Source organism: Crotalus tigris, unplaced genomic scaffold (assembly GCF_016545835.1).
Source record: "Crotalus tigris isolate CLP2741 ecotype Arizona unplaced genomic scaffold, ASM1654583v1 scf7180000017765.3138416, whole genome shotgun sequence".
Classification (NCBI taxonomy): Eukaryota; Metazoa; Chordata; class Lepidosauria; order Squamata; family Viperidae; genus Crotalus; species Crotalus tigris.
Window position 1 is genome coordinate 964,744 of NW_024096620.1, and position 17,792 is coordinate 982,535.

Sequence of the window (17,792 nt, forward strand, 5' to 3'; positions counted from 1 at the left end):
AAAAATATGACTAATGGTGATAAACAGGTTTTAGTTAACTTAACAGATTTTGAAATTGTTGATAAGGTAAAATATTTGGGGGTCACATTATCTGCTTCTAATGCAAAACTGTATAAAAATAATTATGAAAAGCTGTGGATGGAGGTACAGAAGGATTTAAAAAACTGGAACAATCTACAGTTATCCCTTATGGGTAGAATTGCAGTTATCAAAATGAATGTCCTGCCAAAGTTTATTTTTTTGTTTCAAATGTTACCTATTTTAAAGAATGAACGTAATTTAGATGAATGGCAAAAAGGTATTAATAAATTTGTTTGGGCAGGGAAAAAACCAAGGGTGAAACTTAAAATAATGCAAGATTTTCGTGAGAGAGGAGGACTCAAGGTACCAAATATGAAATTGTATTATGATGCTGTAGTATTAACATTGATCAGCGACTGGGTGAATTTAACAAATATAGAAATACTTCATTTGGAAGGTTGGGACTTACTTTTTGGATGGCATGCCTATTTAATATTTAATAAAAAAGTGGATTGGGTTTTTAAGTCTCATATTATAAGAATCTCTTTGCTTAGAGTGTGGAGAAAGTATTATAAAAGTGACTTCAAAATACCATTATGGGCTATACCTCGGCATGCCATAGAAGGCATAAGGAAAGGGGTTAATATGGATATGGTCTCTTATGCACAGTTACTTAGATGGGATGGCCAAGATTGGCAGTTAAAATCTTTGGAAGAATTAACGCATGAAAATTTAACTTATTCATGGTTCCAATACAGACAAATAGTGGACAGATGGAAGATGGATTGTAAAATGGGCTGGCTTAGAGAAGATGAAGCTCTTTTAAAACAAGTAAGAGATCAAAGGCCAACCCATATTAAGAGAGTTTATGGGGTTTTAGTGGAATTGGACTCAGAACCTGAATTAGTTAAAGATTGTATGATTAAATGGGCACAGAATATTGGTGAAACGATTTCAATGGATACCTGGGAACTTATTTGGATAAGAAATGTTAAATTCACACAAGCGCAAAATTTAAGAGAGAATTTTTATAAGATGTTTTATAGATGGCACCTTGATCCAAAGAAAATGTCCATTATGTACCCTAATCTGCAGCCGAAATGCTGGAGATGTGGACATTTGGATGCTACTTATTATCATACTTGGTGGACGTGTAAGCATATAAAAGCTTTTTGGATTAAGATATGGTGGAATATCCAAAGAATTTTTAAACGGAGGGTAAAATTTACTCCGCAATTATTTTTACTAGGTATTGTTACTGATTGTGATGCTAAGGAGGTTATATTGATGTTAAATTTGATTACAGCCGCTAGGCTGTTAATAGGGCAATATTGGAAGAAGGAATCCTTGCCTACTTTGCAAGAGTGGTTTCACAAAGTTTCGTATCTGGCAGAAATGGCAAAGATTTCGGCTTTTTTAAAGGAGCAATCTCAAGAGAAATTTTTTGCAGTATGGGAAAAATGGATAAATTTCATACAATATAATTTGGATATGGAAAAATACCATTTAGCTTTTTTATAACTTGTAATGATTGTTTTTTCCTTCTTTCTTTCTTCCTTTTTTTTTTTTACATATTATTACTTATATATATATTTTTTTATATATATGTTCTATTTTTCGTCTACTTTTTTTTTTCTTTCTCTCTCTCTTTTCTTTTCTCTTTTTTTCTTCTTTCTTTTTTAGTATATATTATTCATTTTAAAGCTTATGTTATGCATATTATTATTATATATATTATTATATATATATTATTATTATGACCTTTATTATTTTTATTAATTATCTTATAAATTGTAAACGTTATTTTTTAAAATTTGTTAAATAATCCTATATTCAGTTCTGGGAAGTCGGGGGGGGGGGAGGGTGGGGTGGTTTGGGGGGGGATGTTTATTTGTAAAATTTTTGAAAAATTTCAATAAAAAAAAAAAAAAAGTCACCACATCATAATACAATTTTAAATTGGGTGCCTTGAGTCCTCCTCTTTCCCTTACATCTTGTATAATCTTAAACTTAACTCTTGGTTTTTTTCCCTGCCCAAATAAACGTATTAATCCCCTTCTGCCATTCCTCCAAGTTGGCATCTTTTTTCAAAATAGGTATCATTTGAAACAAAAAAAGAAACTTTGGAAGAATATTCATTTTAACTGCTGAGATTCTTCCCAGCAAAAATAACTGTAATTTTTTCCAATCATTTAAATCCTTTTGCACTTTTGCCCATAATGTCTCATAATTATTTTTATACAATTTAACATTAGAAGCTGTAATATACACTCCCAAATATTTAACCTTTCTCACTATTTCAAAACCTGTTAATTTAGCTAAAATATCCTTTTCCTTCATAGACATATTTTTCAATAATATTTTAGTCTTATTATTATTTACCTTAAAACCAGAAACTTTCCCATACTGAGTTATAATTTCAATCAAATCCCTTACCGACTCTGTCGGTTGAGATAATGTCACAACCAAATCATCAGCAAAAGCTCTCAACCTGTAGTCATCCTTATTTACTTTTATTCCCTTTATTCTAGATGATTCTCGAATTTTAATAAGTAAAATCTCCATTGTTAAAACAAATAACAATGGGGATAAAGGACATCCCTGTCTAGTACCCTTTTCAATATTAAATGCTTCTGTTAATCCCCCATTAATTATAATTTGTGCCGATTGTTGTTGATATATAGCCTTAAGAGCATACAAAAATTTATCCCCAAAATTCATTTTCTCTGCAACTCTCAACAAAAATTGCCAATCTAATTGATCAAAAGCTTTTTCAGCATTCAAAAATATTAAAGCCGCAGGGATTTGATTATTCTTGTCCAAATATTCAGTTAAATTAACAATTTGTCTTACATTATATTTCATATATCTTCCAGTTATAAATCCAGATTGATCACTATGGATCAATTGCTTAATATGAAAGAGAAATGAAAACATGTCATTAAACTCCTTGAAATACAATGGTCTTCCACAGTGCTATTACATTATCTCATTTGGATTAGCCCACTGCAATATGTATATGATTGCCAAGCAAAAAAATGGAAATATGAAATTCCAGATCATATTCTTTAAACAGCATTAGTTGGCTGAAATTGTCTTATATTAAAATTTAACAAATATATGTATAAATATAAGACAGTGTTATTTTCTATAACAGTGTACTTTTCATACTGGAATATGTGCAGAGGATAAAAAATCCAGATTTCTGTGTGACATTTCTATGAATGACTACATTCCCTTTATGTTTCCACTGGAAATGGCTGTATTATATTAAAGTAAAAGTGAGTGACAAAACTCATGGGAAATGTCACTTCTTACTTTGTGGTTGCTCAGCAACCAGTTCGAGAGATGTTAAATCTTCAAAACGAGAACGTATCTGTAAAACATAGAAGATCAATTTAATGTCTAAGGCCTCACATATTTCTTTTGAGGAGGCAATGCTAGCCTTATTTTTTCTTTACATTGCCATGATGTATGCTCAGGTTATCTTGGTTTATTACAAAAATATCCACTAGGTCTGCAGATTTCCTTGCTACTTCACTTTGAATACTGAGAATATATAAGATGTGCTATGCATTTCAAAATCAAAAGGTCTCAGTCCCAAAGCATCCTTAGAACAGGATAGCAAAAGGATAGCTAAGAGTGAAGATTTTTCATCTCAAAATATTTTGCAAAGTTTTAAAAATATGTAGTTGCTTACAATCTTCTAGTGTTCATATTAACCTGAACTATTCTGAGGAATTTTGTATTTTCACAATAAATCTATAATTCTTGTGTGAAATTAGTATTTTAGTCCTTTGTTCAATTACTGTTTAGTCCTTTGTTCAATTATGGTTGAAGCATCATATGCATATTCCAGATTAAGCCCAAGCTCTTTATTATGCCCTGACCCCAGCTACACTAGCCTTCTGCATTGTTACTACCACGCTGTTCATTTTCTGACTTAGTTATTCATTAGGCATGACAGTGATATGACAGCTGCCTCTCTCTATATATATATTATATATAATAATATAACCATAATTCAAGAGCAGGAATGCTGATGATATAGGAACTATAATACCTATGAATCCTGGCACCAAGTTCAGGGCATTTGTTATCTTACTTAGCAGCATCCTGAGATAGATAGATAGATAGATAGATAGATAGATAGATAGATAGATAGATAGATAGATAGATAGATAGATAGATAGATAGACAGACAGACAGACAGACAGACAGAGACACAGAGAAAGAGAGAGAAAACATAGAAGAAATGGGACAGGACAGATGGGTAAGATAGGATAGGATAGGATAGGATAGGATAGGATAGGATAGGATAGGATAGGATAGGATAGGATAGAATAGGATAGGTGTTATGGTTCCGGCTAATGAAACATTTCAAAGAACTTCCAGACATTATTTTCCTAAAATTCTTTTATTGTTACAAAATGTCGGCGCAGGCACAACAGAGGGATGCTAGGATCTAAGTTCTCTTCCTCTGAGCAGTTAAATTATCAGCATGTTCCCTCCCTAAATCAGCCGTCATATCTCACATTATCCAATTAGTGTGAAGGTCAAATATTTTCTTCCTCTTTCTTTCCCGGGCTTTACTCCCAACCCCCCTTCTGCTCTGTATTAACCCATAATTACCAGACAATTCTGCATATTGTCAAAAGCAAGAATATACAATATTTGCAGCGTTGACAATAGGCTAGGCTAGGCTAGGATAAGGTAGGGTAGGGTAGGGTAGGGTAGGATGAAATAATAATGTATAATATGTGTTACTTGTCTCCTTTTTTCCCTACAACAATAATGGGGTGGGGTGTGCTGGGCTGAGAAAGAGTAACTTACCAAGTCACCAGCCAGCTTCCATATCTAAGAATTCAGTCTCCTGATTTCTAGGCCAGCAGCATAACCACTACCACAAACTGAGTCTTGTTAATTAATTACAAAATTAATTCATTTCAGCATATTTCAGGAACACATTTAACAGTACACTGATATGGGGGGATTTATACTTTTATTTTACTGTTAATTCAAAAGTCCCAGGAAAACATATTTGGCACATGTTGCACCGTCACAGAAAAGTGTTACAGATGCTCAGATTGTTTAGTGTATTGTTTTAATTCTGAGGCCCTCCAACTCCACAATTGTGGCCAGTTTACAATTAAAAAAGAATTTAAAAGAAACAACATATCTCAAAGAAAGAGAATACAACTGACTGTAACACTAGTCCATAACACGAAAAGATAAAATCCTAACACAAGGTTTGTGAGACAGCCAAGGAGTTAAAAATTTGTGAAAAATCAGTAAGGTGGATAGTATAGGTGGCCTTGGAGAAGACTTCCAGAAGCCAGATGCAAAAGCATGTTAGATCAAAGGAAGCAGGAAAGTATTGGCTGGCTGACACCCTGGGTATAAGAGAGAAGTGAAAACAGAGGCATATTTGCAAGATTCTGTTACAGATAGTCCTTTTCGATCTACTGGCAACTTGGTCACTAAGCAAAGTGATCACTAAGTGAAACCACAACTGAGCTTATGGTCTTATTTTCAAAATTTTCCTTTATTTTTTTCATTACCATTGTAGCTGCAAACATTTACTAAATGAGGTTATCTGTTACTATCATCTATCTCAATAAAGGACGATTCTGTGGAGTTAGTTTTTTTATCCGATCTATCTTGAAGAGCTAACAGATAATAGGGGCAGAAAATAGGAAAGACATTACAGGAAAGCAATTAGATCCAAAATCTGGAATTGCTCAAAAGTTTAAAAGGAACAAATATGAATTAGATCATTTATTAATTCCAAAATTAGTTTGTTTTAGGTAAGCAGATTCACAATGAAGTCAGAGAAACCTTCACTTTGGGCTCTGATTATGTTTTTCTGACTGGCCATAGTTATTCCAGGAAATAGATAAAAAATTTGGGCAGCCTTTCTAAGAATTCTTTATGATTATTGTGACATTTCAAAGTCCCACTCATTTCCTTTATTAGGTACATTGCTTTATTATAATCAAACTGTATTTTTATGATTACTTGTACTTTTCAAGCTTATTTATTATTTTAAAAGCACATTCCCCACGCACACTAAAATCTATACCTGAAAGATTTAATTGCTTTTATACAATATTACAAACCTTTTTGAATTTTCCATTTAATATACCAAATATGAAGGTTATTAAATGAATTCAGCAATAGATCAGGAGCCATGGGGAGGTTAATAGAAAACAGAGAGCTCATCCTATTCTACCACTCTTCTTAAGCTTCCTCATGAAGCAGAGATTCTGCAGGAAGGAAACCCGTTATGGGGAGGAAGATAGTGAGATAAGCAGGATACAAGCGGTGCAGAACCTTAAAAGAAAACAACAAACCATCTTTGCTCTGGGGCTGGAAACAAATAGGAGATGAATACATTTGTCCAAATCAAAGATGTATGAGAATATTGAAATGGTATAGGTTCTTCTGCTTGAGCAGGGGGCTGGACTAAATGTCCTCCAAGGTCCCTTCCAGCTCTATTCTATTCTATTCTATTCTATTCTATTCTATTCTATTCTATTCTATTCTATTCTATTCTATTCTATTCTATTCTATTTTCTACTCTACTCTACTCTACTCTACTCTTCCAAGTTGTCAATAAATGGACTGTAACAATATTAATTATTGTATTTAACATATAACAGCATGTCCCTTTTGGGGTGCAGAGGAGAAAAATGTTTTCTTTTCACTGGTATTAACATCAATGGTTATAATGTGTTCTTGTGTTTGATCATTGGCTCTTCAGCCTGAAACTTTGATTTCCATTCCAGTAACGTATCTAAGGATTGAAATGAATAAATTATGGCGTGGATGTAATTAACAGCTGCCTGGATAATATTCTGTGGTTGGTTAGTTTCCGTTTCAGTTTTGGGTTTTGTTAAAATAAGGGCTTTACACCAGGATTAATATACTCATTTACTTTTTTAATTCCCACCATTCCCCCAAAGGACCAGTATTTCAGCCCTACCTACTAAAGTTATAAAGCCTGCAACCGTCAGTGAATCCTCCCTCAAGAGAAATGAAAGTGGGGACCTCAGACACCAAAAAGCTTCTATCCCATCCTAAAAGAAATACAAGTAATTCAACATACAGCTTATATGATGAGATTCTAAATTAAATGTAGAAATCTAGTTCTTTCTGTTGCATAGTATTCCAGTAGTTTGATACTGATGCCTCAGAAAATGTAATTTGATACTGATGCCTTCCTCTAGCTGAGGAAATGGGGTATCTGAATCCTGCCTATACACTTGGTAAGGAACAATAAAATCCCACTAAAAATGGCAATAACTGAAATTGTCTTAGGTAAAAAAGATCTTATTTAGCTAACACTCAAAGTTAAAAGAAAATTAAAAACTGAATAAATAACTTAGACTAAGTTTCAGGAGGCCTGTACTTTTTGACATTTTAATGGAAACTAATATTATATTCAACTATTTTAATCACTGCCACTTCTATTTTAATCTTGCAATGAAGTTATTTCCACTCCAAATCATTTTTAAACTAGGAATTCAAAGTGAAAATATTGTTTTTGAGAAAGGTCAAAATAATGTTAGGGGAAGATTGGAAATATGTGATTATTTTTTTAAGCTAGAAAAAAAACTTATTTCCATTTATAACTGTTGAGAAGTTTTTAATAGATGTTGGATGATGAAGGGCTCAGACCAATGAATTTTCATTTCTTTTTTCCATGATCTCTATATAATATCTCGGGCAAGAAAAAAAAATCAATTGAATGTCAAGAGAGATCCCAAGAAATGAAGCACATGGGAAAATATTGCTACCATTCTCCAGGATACCATCCTCCAAATAGTTAGCATTTAGAAACGAACAATCTCCTGAAATTTGTGAGCAGATCATGCTTCTGGATGTGGAATTAGATGCAAAATGGTGACATTAAAGATACTGATTGTTTATTGCACCCATAATCTGGGTTATATAAATCAGAATCATGCTGGTGTCTGAAAGCCAAAATATGCATTATGTGTTTGTCATTTACTGAGATTTAGCTATCTTTTCTTAATTAATATGGTATCAATAATTAATTACAAGAAGATAGAGATTTTTATTCTAAAAACATGAAGCAAAGGAGTGCTTACCTTCTTGATCCTCATTCATATGATAAACAAAATCTATTTCATATAACTGGTTTGTAGCTTCTTTATTTTAAAAAAATCTTTAGTATCAATGGGAACTCTTCCTAAAGCTTCAGACCATGTTTAGTCAGCATATTTTCAATTGGAATGCAAGAAAGAAATGAAGAGTTAAATCTTGGATAAACTATTGTCAAAGTAAAAAAAAAAATTCTGCCTATTTATCCTGTTCATCATGACAGATACTTTAGTGTGACTCTTTCAGTGAGCTTTCATGGCTGAAGATGGATTTCAGAAGTTGTGGGTGTTCCAACACTAGAGGCTTTTAAGAAGAGACTGGACAGCTACCTTTCTAAAATGGTATAGGTCCCCTGCTTGAGCAGGGGGTTGGACTAGAGAACATCCAAATCCCTTCCAACTCTGTTGTTCTGAATCTAGATCTTCTGGGGAAAAGCCATCATTATAGTTACACTAGTTCTTATCAAACCCTAACTAATATCATCTAAAAATTATATTCAGGATTACTGATATACACAGAGATCGATTTCTTTTTACTTCCAGTTGCCATCTATAAAACCTGATTGTTTCACCAATTCTGGACTTATATTTGATTTTTTTAAAAATGGAAGTATATTTAAAAAATACCCAGAGAATAACTATTTTTAAACAAGGGGAGTTTTATTATCTGGACTATTGCAACGCGCTCTACATGGGGCTACCCTTGAAAAGTGTTCGGAGACTACAGTTGGTCCAGAATGCAGCCGCGCGAGTGATAGTGGGTGCTCCTCGGTACACCCACGTTACACCTATCCTCCGTGAGCTGCACTGGTTGCCTATTGGTCTCCGGGTCCAATTCAAGGTGTTGGTTATTACCTTTAAAGCTCTATATGGCTCAGGGCCAGGCTATTTGCGAGACCGCCTACTACCTCATAGTTCCCTTCGTCTGGTTAGATCCCACAGGCTGGGCCTTCTTCAGGTCCTGTCGGCCAAGCAGTGCCATTTGGCAGGGCCATGGGGGAGGGCTTTCTCTGTGATGGCATCCACGTCTTGGAACCAGCTCCCCCTGGAGATTAGGACCGCTCCCACCCTGTTGGTTTTCCGCAAGCTGCTTAAAACCTGGCTTTTCCGGCAGGTCTGGGGATGACCCCTGGATGACTGTTATTGTATTGTTTGTTTTGTCATGTTATATGGTGTTTTTATTATTAGCCGCCCGGAGTCCTGCGGGAGTGGGGTGGTTTATAAATTTTAAAAATAAAATAAAATAAATAAATTAGGCTCTGGGGGAATTGTGCATGTTAAACAAAAAGAAGATCCACCTATTCAGTTCAACTTCTCTTCTTAAAACTGTTGGCATGCAGAAGTTCTTCATTTTTCTTAGATAAGAAACAGCTGAACTATGTATCCAGATATTCTTCTCTCACTGAACAATCGTCTTCCCAGCAGTCTAAAGCCTGCTTGACTTGTTATATTCCAATTAAATCTCAAGGGAAGACATCACAAGGAAACTTTTATCAGAACAGGAAGTAAGAACAGCATGGGAGGCTGAAGAATGATACAAAGGTGAATCACAAAAAGAGTAACAATACCATCTGCTACTTTAGTGCTTTAAAATGAAATAGAAAAACCAAAATTTCTTTTGCAAGAAAAAATATTGGGCAAAAGAAGGCAGCTTTTGGTATTTGAAAGTAAGTGAAAAGCAGAATTTGATATGATCTTGAAGACATTTGAATCAAACAATAAATTATGTTAAATACATATAGCTGCATTCTATTTTTTTAAAAAAAACAAAAAGACTATTAAATTTTGAACTTCAATCATTATGCAGTTCAAAGTTTTTATCTCCCTGATGTTCTGACTATCCACAAAATATATTCTTAGTACAAAGCCATTTTAATTGTTTCCTGCATATGATAAATTTAACATAGCTGAAATGTTCCAAAATATTAAACTATTCTCCACATTTAGTAGAAGTACATAATATATAGATGACAGTAGTTGCTTCTGATCATTTGTTATGTGTATCTTTACCATCTTCCTTAATTCTTTAGAATAAAACTATTTTAAAAAAATACACAAAAATGAAACTCCATCAAGTGAAATTCACAAAACCTGTTAATGTTTGCAGTCTCCATCATCTAAAATACTGAACTGTCTCTTGGTTTTGGTGGCCTCTTGCATTAGTTCATGTAGCTGTCCAACTTGCTCATGTCGAAGGGCATTAAGTTTCTCCTCTGAGAGATGTGCTCCAAAATCAGGCTGATCAGTGGTGTTTTGCATATGTTGATTAGCCTGCTGCTGCAGCATCATTTTGTAGTTCTAAGAGGAGGCAAAAAAAAAATGAATAAGGTTGATGACAATTTGGTGAGAGGCATACTTTTTCAAGGTGGGGACTGTGGAGATGATGAGTGACCTTATCATTAGACAAAAGTGTTTTTTATGTATTTCAGGATTTTAAAAAATAGAAATGTAAAATCAATCCAAAGGAATATAGACCTCATCTTTTTTTATTTTAAATCATGAAATAATCATGCTTCCATACCTTGAAGAAGAATGGAGAAATAATTTTTGAAGCATCCCCAAATTTTTATTTAAACATGACCAAGAATATCAAGTAGATCAAATGAATCTGACTGCCAACCAATATCAAGAAAAAAGATGTCTATGGAGATTCTCAGTCATCCAGGTCAAAGGTGGTTTTTCATGAAGCAACTGAATTTCTTGTTTTTCTTTGAAGACGTTTCACTTCTCATCCAAGAAGCTTCTTCAGCTCTGTGCGTCTTCAAAAAAAAACAAGAAAGTCCAGTTACCTCATGAAAAAGCACCTTTGGGACAGGGAAAAAGATCTTACTCCAGAAAGATCAGTGTTTGAGCATCTTCCCTTTTTGAAACCTGACCCAGAAATTCAAATCCATTTTTTTAAGCTAATGCTAGAAATGTGAGGTGCTATGTCATCCTAGTTTATAACAACAATAAGCATTTAAGAGCCCAGTGGATACTTTTACAAAAGCCCCTAGTCTTCAAGTTCAATACTGCTGGATGGTCATTTTGCTAACAAGTACACCAGAACTTAAAGAAGCATTATTGTTATTCTACCGTTTTTATCTTAAAGTCAAAATCTGTTACTTTAATTCTGTAATACGTAACAAGAATCTATGAAGCAATTATTTACACATTCAGTAGCTTGATTGGCAAATTTTAATCTCATTTGGTTTGAGAATTAATTAAATTTGAAATCATCCGCACTCAAGAGCACTAGTAGTTTCACTGTCTCATTTGCTAGCCAATATTTTTTTTACTTCTGCATCAACTTCACCTTGAAATAGGAATTTCCACACAATCACCAATTTAAATGATTTTCAAAATATTAACTGAAAAAGTTAAGAAAATCAGTCTAAGAAAGCTAATAAAAACTGACAGTATTTTACATTTCAGTTTGAATTCTTAACTGTTGTATTCTGCAGCAATGAATCACTGTGTTTGAAAGTGAAATACCTCTGTTAAACATCAGCTCTCTTCTCCATGTTTTTTGGTAAACTTTTTTCTACTAAATTTAAGTTAAAAGTATCTGTGCTCAAACCACTTCTTATTTGAAGTATCAAATCTACTGGCTCAATAGTAGTAACTGAGAAAGGGAACTTGGAGTCCTAATGGGTAGTCACTTAAATATGGGCGAGCAACGTGATCTGGCTACCAAAACTGTTAACACAGTCCTAGGCTGCATTAACAGAGGGATAGAATCAAGATTTTGTGAAGTATTAATAACACTTTATAATGTTTTGCTAAGGCCACACTTGAAATCCTGCATCAATTTTGGTCACCAAAATATAAAAAAGGTATTGAGACTCTAGAAAGAATGTAGAGAAGAACAACAAAGATGATAAGGGGACTGGAAATGAAAACATATGAAAAACGGTTGCAGGAATTGGGTATGTCTAGATTAATAAAAAAAGAACTAGGGGTGACATGATAGCAGTCATCCCATACCTAAGGGACTGCCACAAAGAATAGAGGGTCAACCTATTCTCCAAAGCACCTTAAGACAGGATAAGAAGCAATGGATGGACACTAATCAAGCAGAGAATCAATCTAGAAATAAGGATAAATTTTCTAATCAATGGAATGGCTTGTCTTCAGAAGTTTTGGGTTCCCCATCACTGGAGATTTTTAGGAAGAGATTGGACAACCATTTGTCTGAAATGGTATAGGATCTCCTACTTGAGCGGGGTTTTGGACTAGAAGACCTTCAACATCCCTTCCAACGCTGTTATTCTGTTAAATCATCACAAATAATGCTAGGCAAATCCTTTAAAAGAAGTAGTTTAAAAGATGTTGTGGTGAATGCAAGAACACCTCCTTTGGGATTATAGCAGCATCTTTTTTCAAGCCCTTGTACTGTTTCAGAATCTGCCTTCAGCTACTTCTGTGCATGAATGAACATACAGTCTTCATGGGGGGGGGGGGGAATAGCAAGAGATATTATAAATTGAAGAGGCCCTGCATGCATCATGCATGTAGAATCAGCAGATGCAGTTCTATTGAACTAACATGAAAAAAAGAAGAGAGACAGTTACTCTAATTATTCAAAAAAGTGTTTCATTTGTGCTTCCACATGTTCAAAAATCATCTTTCAAACAAATTGAATAGCACTTGTTATTACTGATCTTTGGCTTTTATCCAGGTGGAAGTAGACCATAGTGTTAAACTTGCATTTAGTAGATTGATCCCTTTAAAGTGCTTTTTTTCTTTGGGTTATGACCATACAGCAATTTAGGGAGGTCATGAGGCAATGCTCTTAGAATACTGATCCAATTAGATATCATATCCTTAAAAACAGCGGAATCAGAGAATGGGTTATTCACATAGAAAGAAATCTATTTCCTATCTTCTCTCTTTGTTATCTCCAAAATAATTTATTATAAAAACAATATTTGGTATGTTATTATCAGCACTTCTATAAGGCAGTTATAGGTATTCTATACTTAAAGCATTTCTGCCCTTGTAGATCTGGAATAATTGAAAATATTATCCACACATTTTATACTGTATTTTTTTTACAGAAATTGTTCTTTACAGAGATAGTACATTACTCCATTTTTGTTGAAAATCCCAGATAATTCAGATCTGTTTTATTTTTTGTACATTTATCAGATAAGGATGAGATGCTATCACAATTTGGCAAATTTTATGTAATAGCTTCCAGTGTCAGAAAGGAGATAACAACTACTCAAAGTATGATTATAGTCCATACTAATGGGATATCATTTTTTTATCAGAGTGTAAAGAGCGTAAGAAGACAGTGGTAAGGAGTTTTGTTAATATAATTAACATTACAATCAAAGGCCAATCTGGTAATATGGCTGGCCTTTAGTTAGTGCAGATTTTGTTTTGTATAGATCAACTGATCAATAGATCTGTATTACATGTAATCTATGCAGATGGTAAAGTATAGTAAGTATTTTATAAGTAAAGATTAATGTTGATACATAATGAGAAGAGGCAAACTGCGACATGCCATCTCTGGTTCAATCGCACTGTACTAAAAATATATGAAAGCAATCTGAGAGCACTTATTTCCCCCTTAGCAACTGACTACTTTAGAGACTTGAAGAAATGTAGGTCTAATAAGAACCAATGAATGATAAGTGAGTCTAATCAACCCAGCAGCTCAACAGAAGCACTTTAAGGCAGGGATCAGCCTTGGTAGCAAAGAAATCCTATCATATTAGATGCCAGTCCTCATGTTTTAAATGAACTCAGGTAGTGGCAAGACAAACCCTATCAATGAAATATGATCTACACTTTGAATTTATCCTAATTCTTCCCTCTTGAAAATGCTATGTTCAAGATTTAAGCACTCTGGAGATCCCAAGTTAAGCTGCTTTATTTCTTTTGTATAAAATTTCCTCATTCCAATTCCTATTGATGAATGTGTGTCTCTACAATATAGATGTTCTAATTTTAATTTATACTGCTGTTTATTTTATTGGATAAACACATTGGAGTTTATGTCTGTTTGGCAACTGGTATAGTAAATTCCCTTTTGACCTGACATTAGCATGTGGATTACATAGGAATATCTAAAGCAGCGGTTCTCAGCCTGTGGGTCGCAACCCTTTTGGGGGTCGAACGACGCTTTCACAGGGTTGCCTAAGACCATCGGAAAACACATATTTCCGATAGTCTTAGGAACTGAGACACTGCTCCTCTATCCATCTCCAGGCAAGGGGAGCAGGAGGTGGAGGAAAGCCCGAGCAGGGAAGGATCTGGCCCGGCTAGGGCGGAGCCATGTTTGGGTGCTGCTTCTGGAGCTCATGGATGCTGGCCCGGCTCTGGCGTGCTTCGGGGTAGAGGTTGTCTGCTGTGTTGCCACTGGGAGCCGCAGCTGGCTAAAGCGCCTTTCAGAGAAAGAGCCCTGCTTTCCCCTGTAGGGTGACCCAGCCAGCAGCATCCTACTCTCGTCATTTCAGGGAGGAGGGAGAGGACGAAGAAGAAGAAGGCATCTGCCCGGCAGGCTGCTACCTCTGCCTCCTCGTGACGGAGAAGTGCTTTGAGGCAGATGGCAGGTTATAAAACTGATGCTTGGCTCAAAAGGGGGGATGGGCGGGCCTACGAAGCCACTGCTCCTCCGTGGGCGGACGGATAGCTGGACGGCTAGGAAAGTTCCCCGACTCTTCTGCTGTGGAGGAAGAAAACCAAACTTCGAGATCTCGCGAGCAGGTGCACAACGCGACTGAGCTTGCAAGAAGCCCGGCAAGCTTTATGTTGAGGCGGGCGGTTTATAAAAGGAAGGAGCAGTCTCCTCATGCTCCGGAGTGGGGGAGGGATGGTGGTATGTTTGTTCGCTTCCCAGAAAAAGCTGCTCTGGACATCTCCATTGCTAAAAGATAATGCTCTTGCTTTCCTATGATGTCGAAGGTGTCCTATGTTAGGAAAAAACAAAACACAATCCCCATGCAAAAACAGTCCACCCGTGATAATGCAAAACCTAATGAAGAGCATAGCTGTTTTTATTACTCTTATCACAACTCTGAGAAGTAAGTTGGTGGCAGTTGCTGCACAGGAGTTAACTGAGCTCCCAGATAACCCATCCTCACACAATTGGAAGTTTGTATTAGATCCCCTAAATTCCCAGTGATAGATCACACTAATGATAAATGTGGGAGCTTTGTTCCTACTTATGTGATGGGCATAAAAGTATAGTAGCTTTTTCCTCTCTTCCCATGGCAGCTGATTACCCCTCTTGTCCTCTCCTCTGAGATCCCTGCAGCCCTCCTTAAGACAGCACATACTTTTTGATTCCTGCTGCTCGATCCCTCCTCCCCCCACCTTGATGGCTTCCTACTTGTGGGATGCAGGGGAAGGGAGCGCCATTTCATTACAGGTGGGAGAAGGAAAACTGGTCCAGGCAGTGAAAAGGGAAGAGATCAAAAGGGGGGGGCTTTGGAGATGAAAGCTGCTTTGGGTGGATGTTTTGGTCTGCAGCATTGTTTCCCTTTCACCTTCTGCCTGCCTTTTCTCTGTTTCCTAGTGTGCCTTTGGAAAGCCGGGAAAGGGGGGGCAAAATGAATCTGCTCTTAGTGTGGAATCAAGAAGTTCCAAGGGGCCTTTTCTTGCAGTTGCTGCAGTAATACCCCCCATTCTTCCTGCCCTGGCTGCTGCACCAAAAGCAGTTGATTATTGCTCAGTGGAACCAGCAGTGGGGGGGGAGAGGAAGGAATGGATTTCCCTTCTGCTGCCTCTGCCTCAGTGGACAAGACCTCCTTCCAAAAATCTCTAAGATTCTGGCAGGCACAGCTCCAGAATTGAGCTATGCTGGCTCAGGAATTCTGGGAGTTGAAGTCCATGAGTCATAAAAGAGCCAAGGTTTCCCTTCTGCCTTCTTCAGAGAGAGAAGCTCTGAAGGTCATTAGGATCAATTGTCCTGGAAGGACAGGAGTCTTCTTCCACACACTCAGTGAATTTCAGCTGGAGGTAGAAAAACAGGCAGTGGCTCAGGCCGAAGAGGCAAATTGTGTGGGCCACATCACACACATGGACAACAAATGTCTACAAGTATAGCTCCCCTTGAGTATCACCTCAACTAATCCTTATTTTCTCCCACCCCATAAGCACTCCCCCCCCATACACAATCATATTAATTTTTCACAGGTCATACTTAACCTAATCAGGCAACTTCAAGGGCTCATTTAAAGAAGAGAAAAGGTCAGGTCTCCCTTCAGAGCCATAGGTGGTGCACCCATGCTTCAAGACAAAATTTCATTTATTTGTAATTAGAAATAAATATTTCACAATATATAATTACATATTGTTTTTGTGATTAATCACTATGCTTTAATTATGTTCAATTTGTAACAATAAAAATACAACCTGCATATCAGATATTTACATTACAATTCATAACAGTAGCAAAATTACAGTTATGAAGTAGCAACAGAAATAATTTTATGGTTGGGGATCACCACAACATGAGGAACTGTACTAAAGGGTCGCGGCATTAGGAAGGTTGAGAACCACTGATCTAAAGGATGTTTTTCAAAGGCTCATACGGCAAACATCTTTCAAGCTTCACCAAATTAGCTTTGCATTACATGCATTAAAAAAGGACCACGAACTCTTTATTTTTCTTTGCTTTTTTAAATGTAGTCTAGAAGCAAGAGCTTTTGCATGTTCAGTCTAACACACCGAACACAAGCATTGCTTTGTGATTATTAAAATGAAGAATAAAGTCTTTGAAAGTGTTTGCAATTTTATAATTGATATTATTGTAGAAAAAGACTGTAGATAAATTAGAAAATGTATGTTGGAAAAATGAATCTAAAGAAGGTACTTTTTATAATCTGGTGGATTTATGATAAAGCAAAGAAATATTGGGCTCAGATTCATGTTATAATGCAGGTTTTTAAAACTAACATAAAACTGAAATCTGAAGTTTTTCTTATAGAATTGTTATATAAGAAGTTGGACAAAAGATCTGGAACTTTATTATTGTATATGTCAACTGCAACAAGAATTTTATATACACAGAAATGGAAAGATATATCAACCGCCAACAACAGAAGAATAGATGGAAACAGTAATGCAGCTAGCAGAAATGGCAAAATTGATGGTTTTAATTAGAGAAAAGAACATATCCAGCTTTTGGTTTTACTTGGAAACTGCTTCTGGATTTTGTGCTTGAGACAGAAAAAAAATGAACACTTGACGTTGGGCTTTACTGATTAATATAGTTTGTAGTTATAGAAATGTCTAATATTTGTTAAGTTGGTAAAGTAAAAAGTTGAGATGGTAATTTTATTCTGAACTTTGCTGCACTGAAAAATGTTGGAAGTGGATGCTTTTGTTTTCTTCCCCCCGCTATCTACACCTTTCTTTCTCTCTTATTCTCTATCATCTTTATTTACATTTGTATTTTATATTATGATAATTTTAATTTAAAAAGTTAAAAATAGATTAGAAAGAGAGTGAGTAAATCATCCAAAGTTATCACTGTTATTTTTTTATTGAAAATTTTTCAAATTTTACAAGACAAATCCCCTCCCCAAACCCCCCCAGCCTCCCCTACCCTCCCCCAACTCCCCAAACCTCCCTAACCCTCCCCTGGACCTCCGAGAGTTGATTACGGGCTTATCCAAAATATTTCAAAAAAGAAAAAGAAAAAAAGAA

At 35.7% G+C, this 17,792-nt stretch overlaps 1 protein-coding gene across 5 annotated transcripts in view; it reads right to left on the bottom strand.

Moving 5' to 3' along the window:
- Positions 1-9,281: 9,281 nt before the first annotated feature.
- Positions 9,282-17,792, bottom strand: part of SDHAF3 (succinate dehydrogenase complex assembly factor 3) — a 45,592-nt gene continuing 37,081 nt past the window's right edge. For all 5 annotated transcript variants that reach the window (XM_039341452.1, XM_039341450.1, XM_039341449.1 and 2 more), the window contains exon 3: positions 9,282-10,445. In XM_039341452.1, coding sequence (XP_039197386.1) covers positions 10,242-10,445 — 204 coding nt within the window. In that variant the 3' untranslated portion in view covers positions 9,282-10,241. The remainder of the gene's footprint in view (positions 10,446-17,792) is intronic.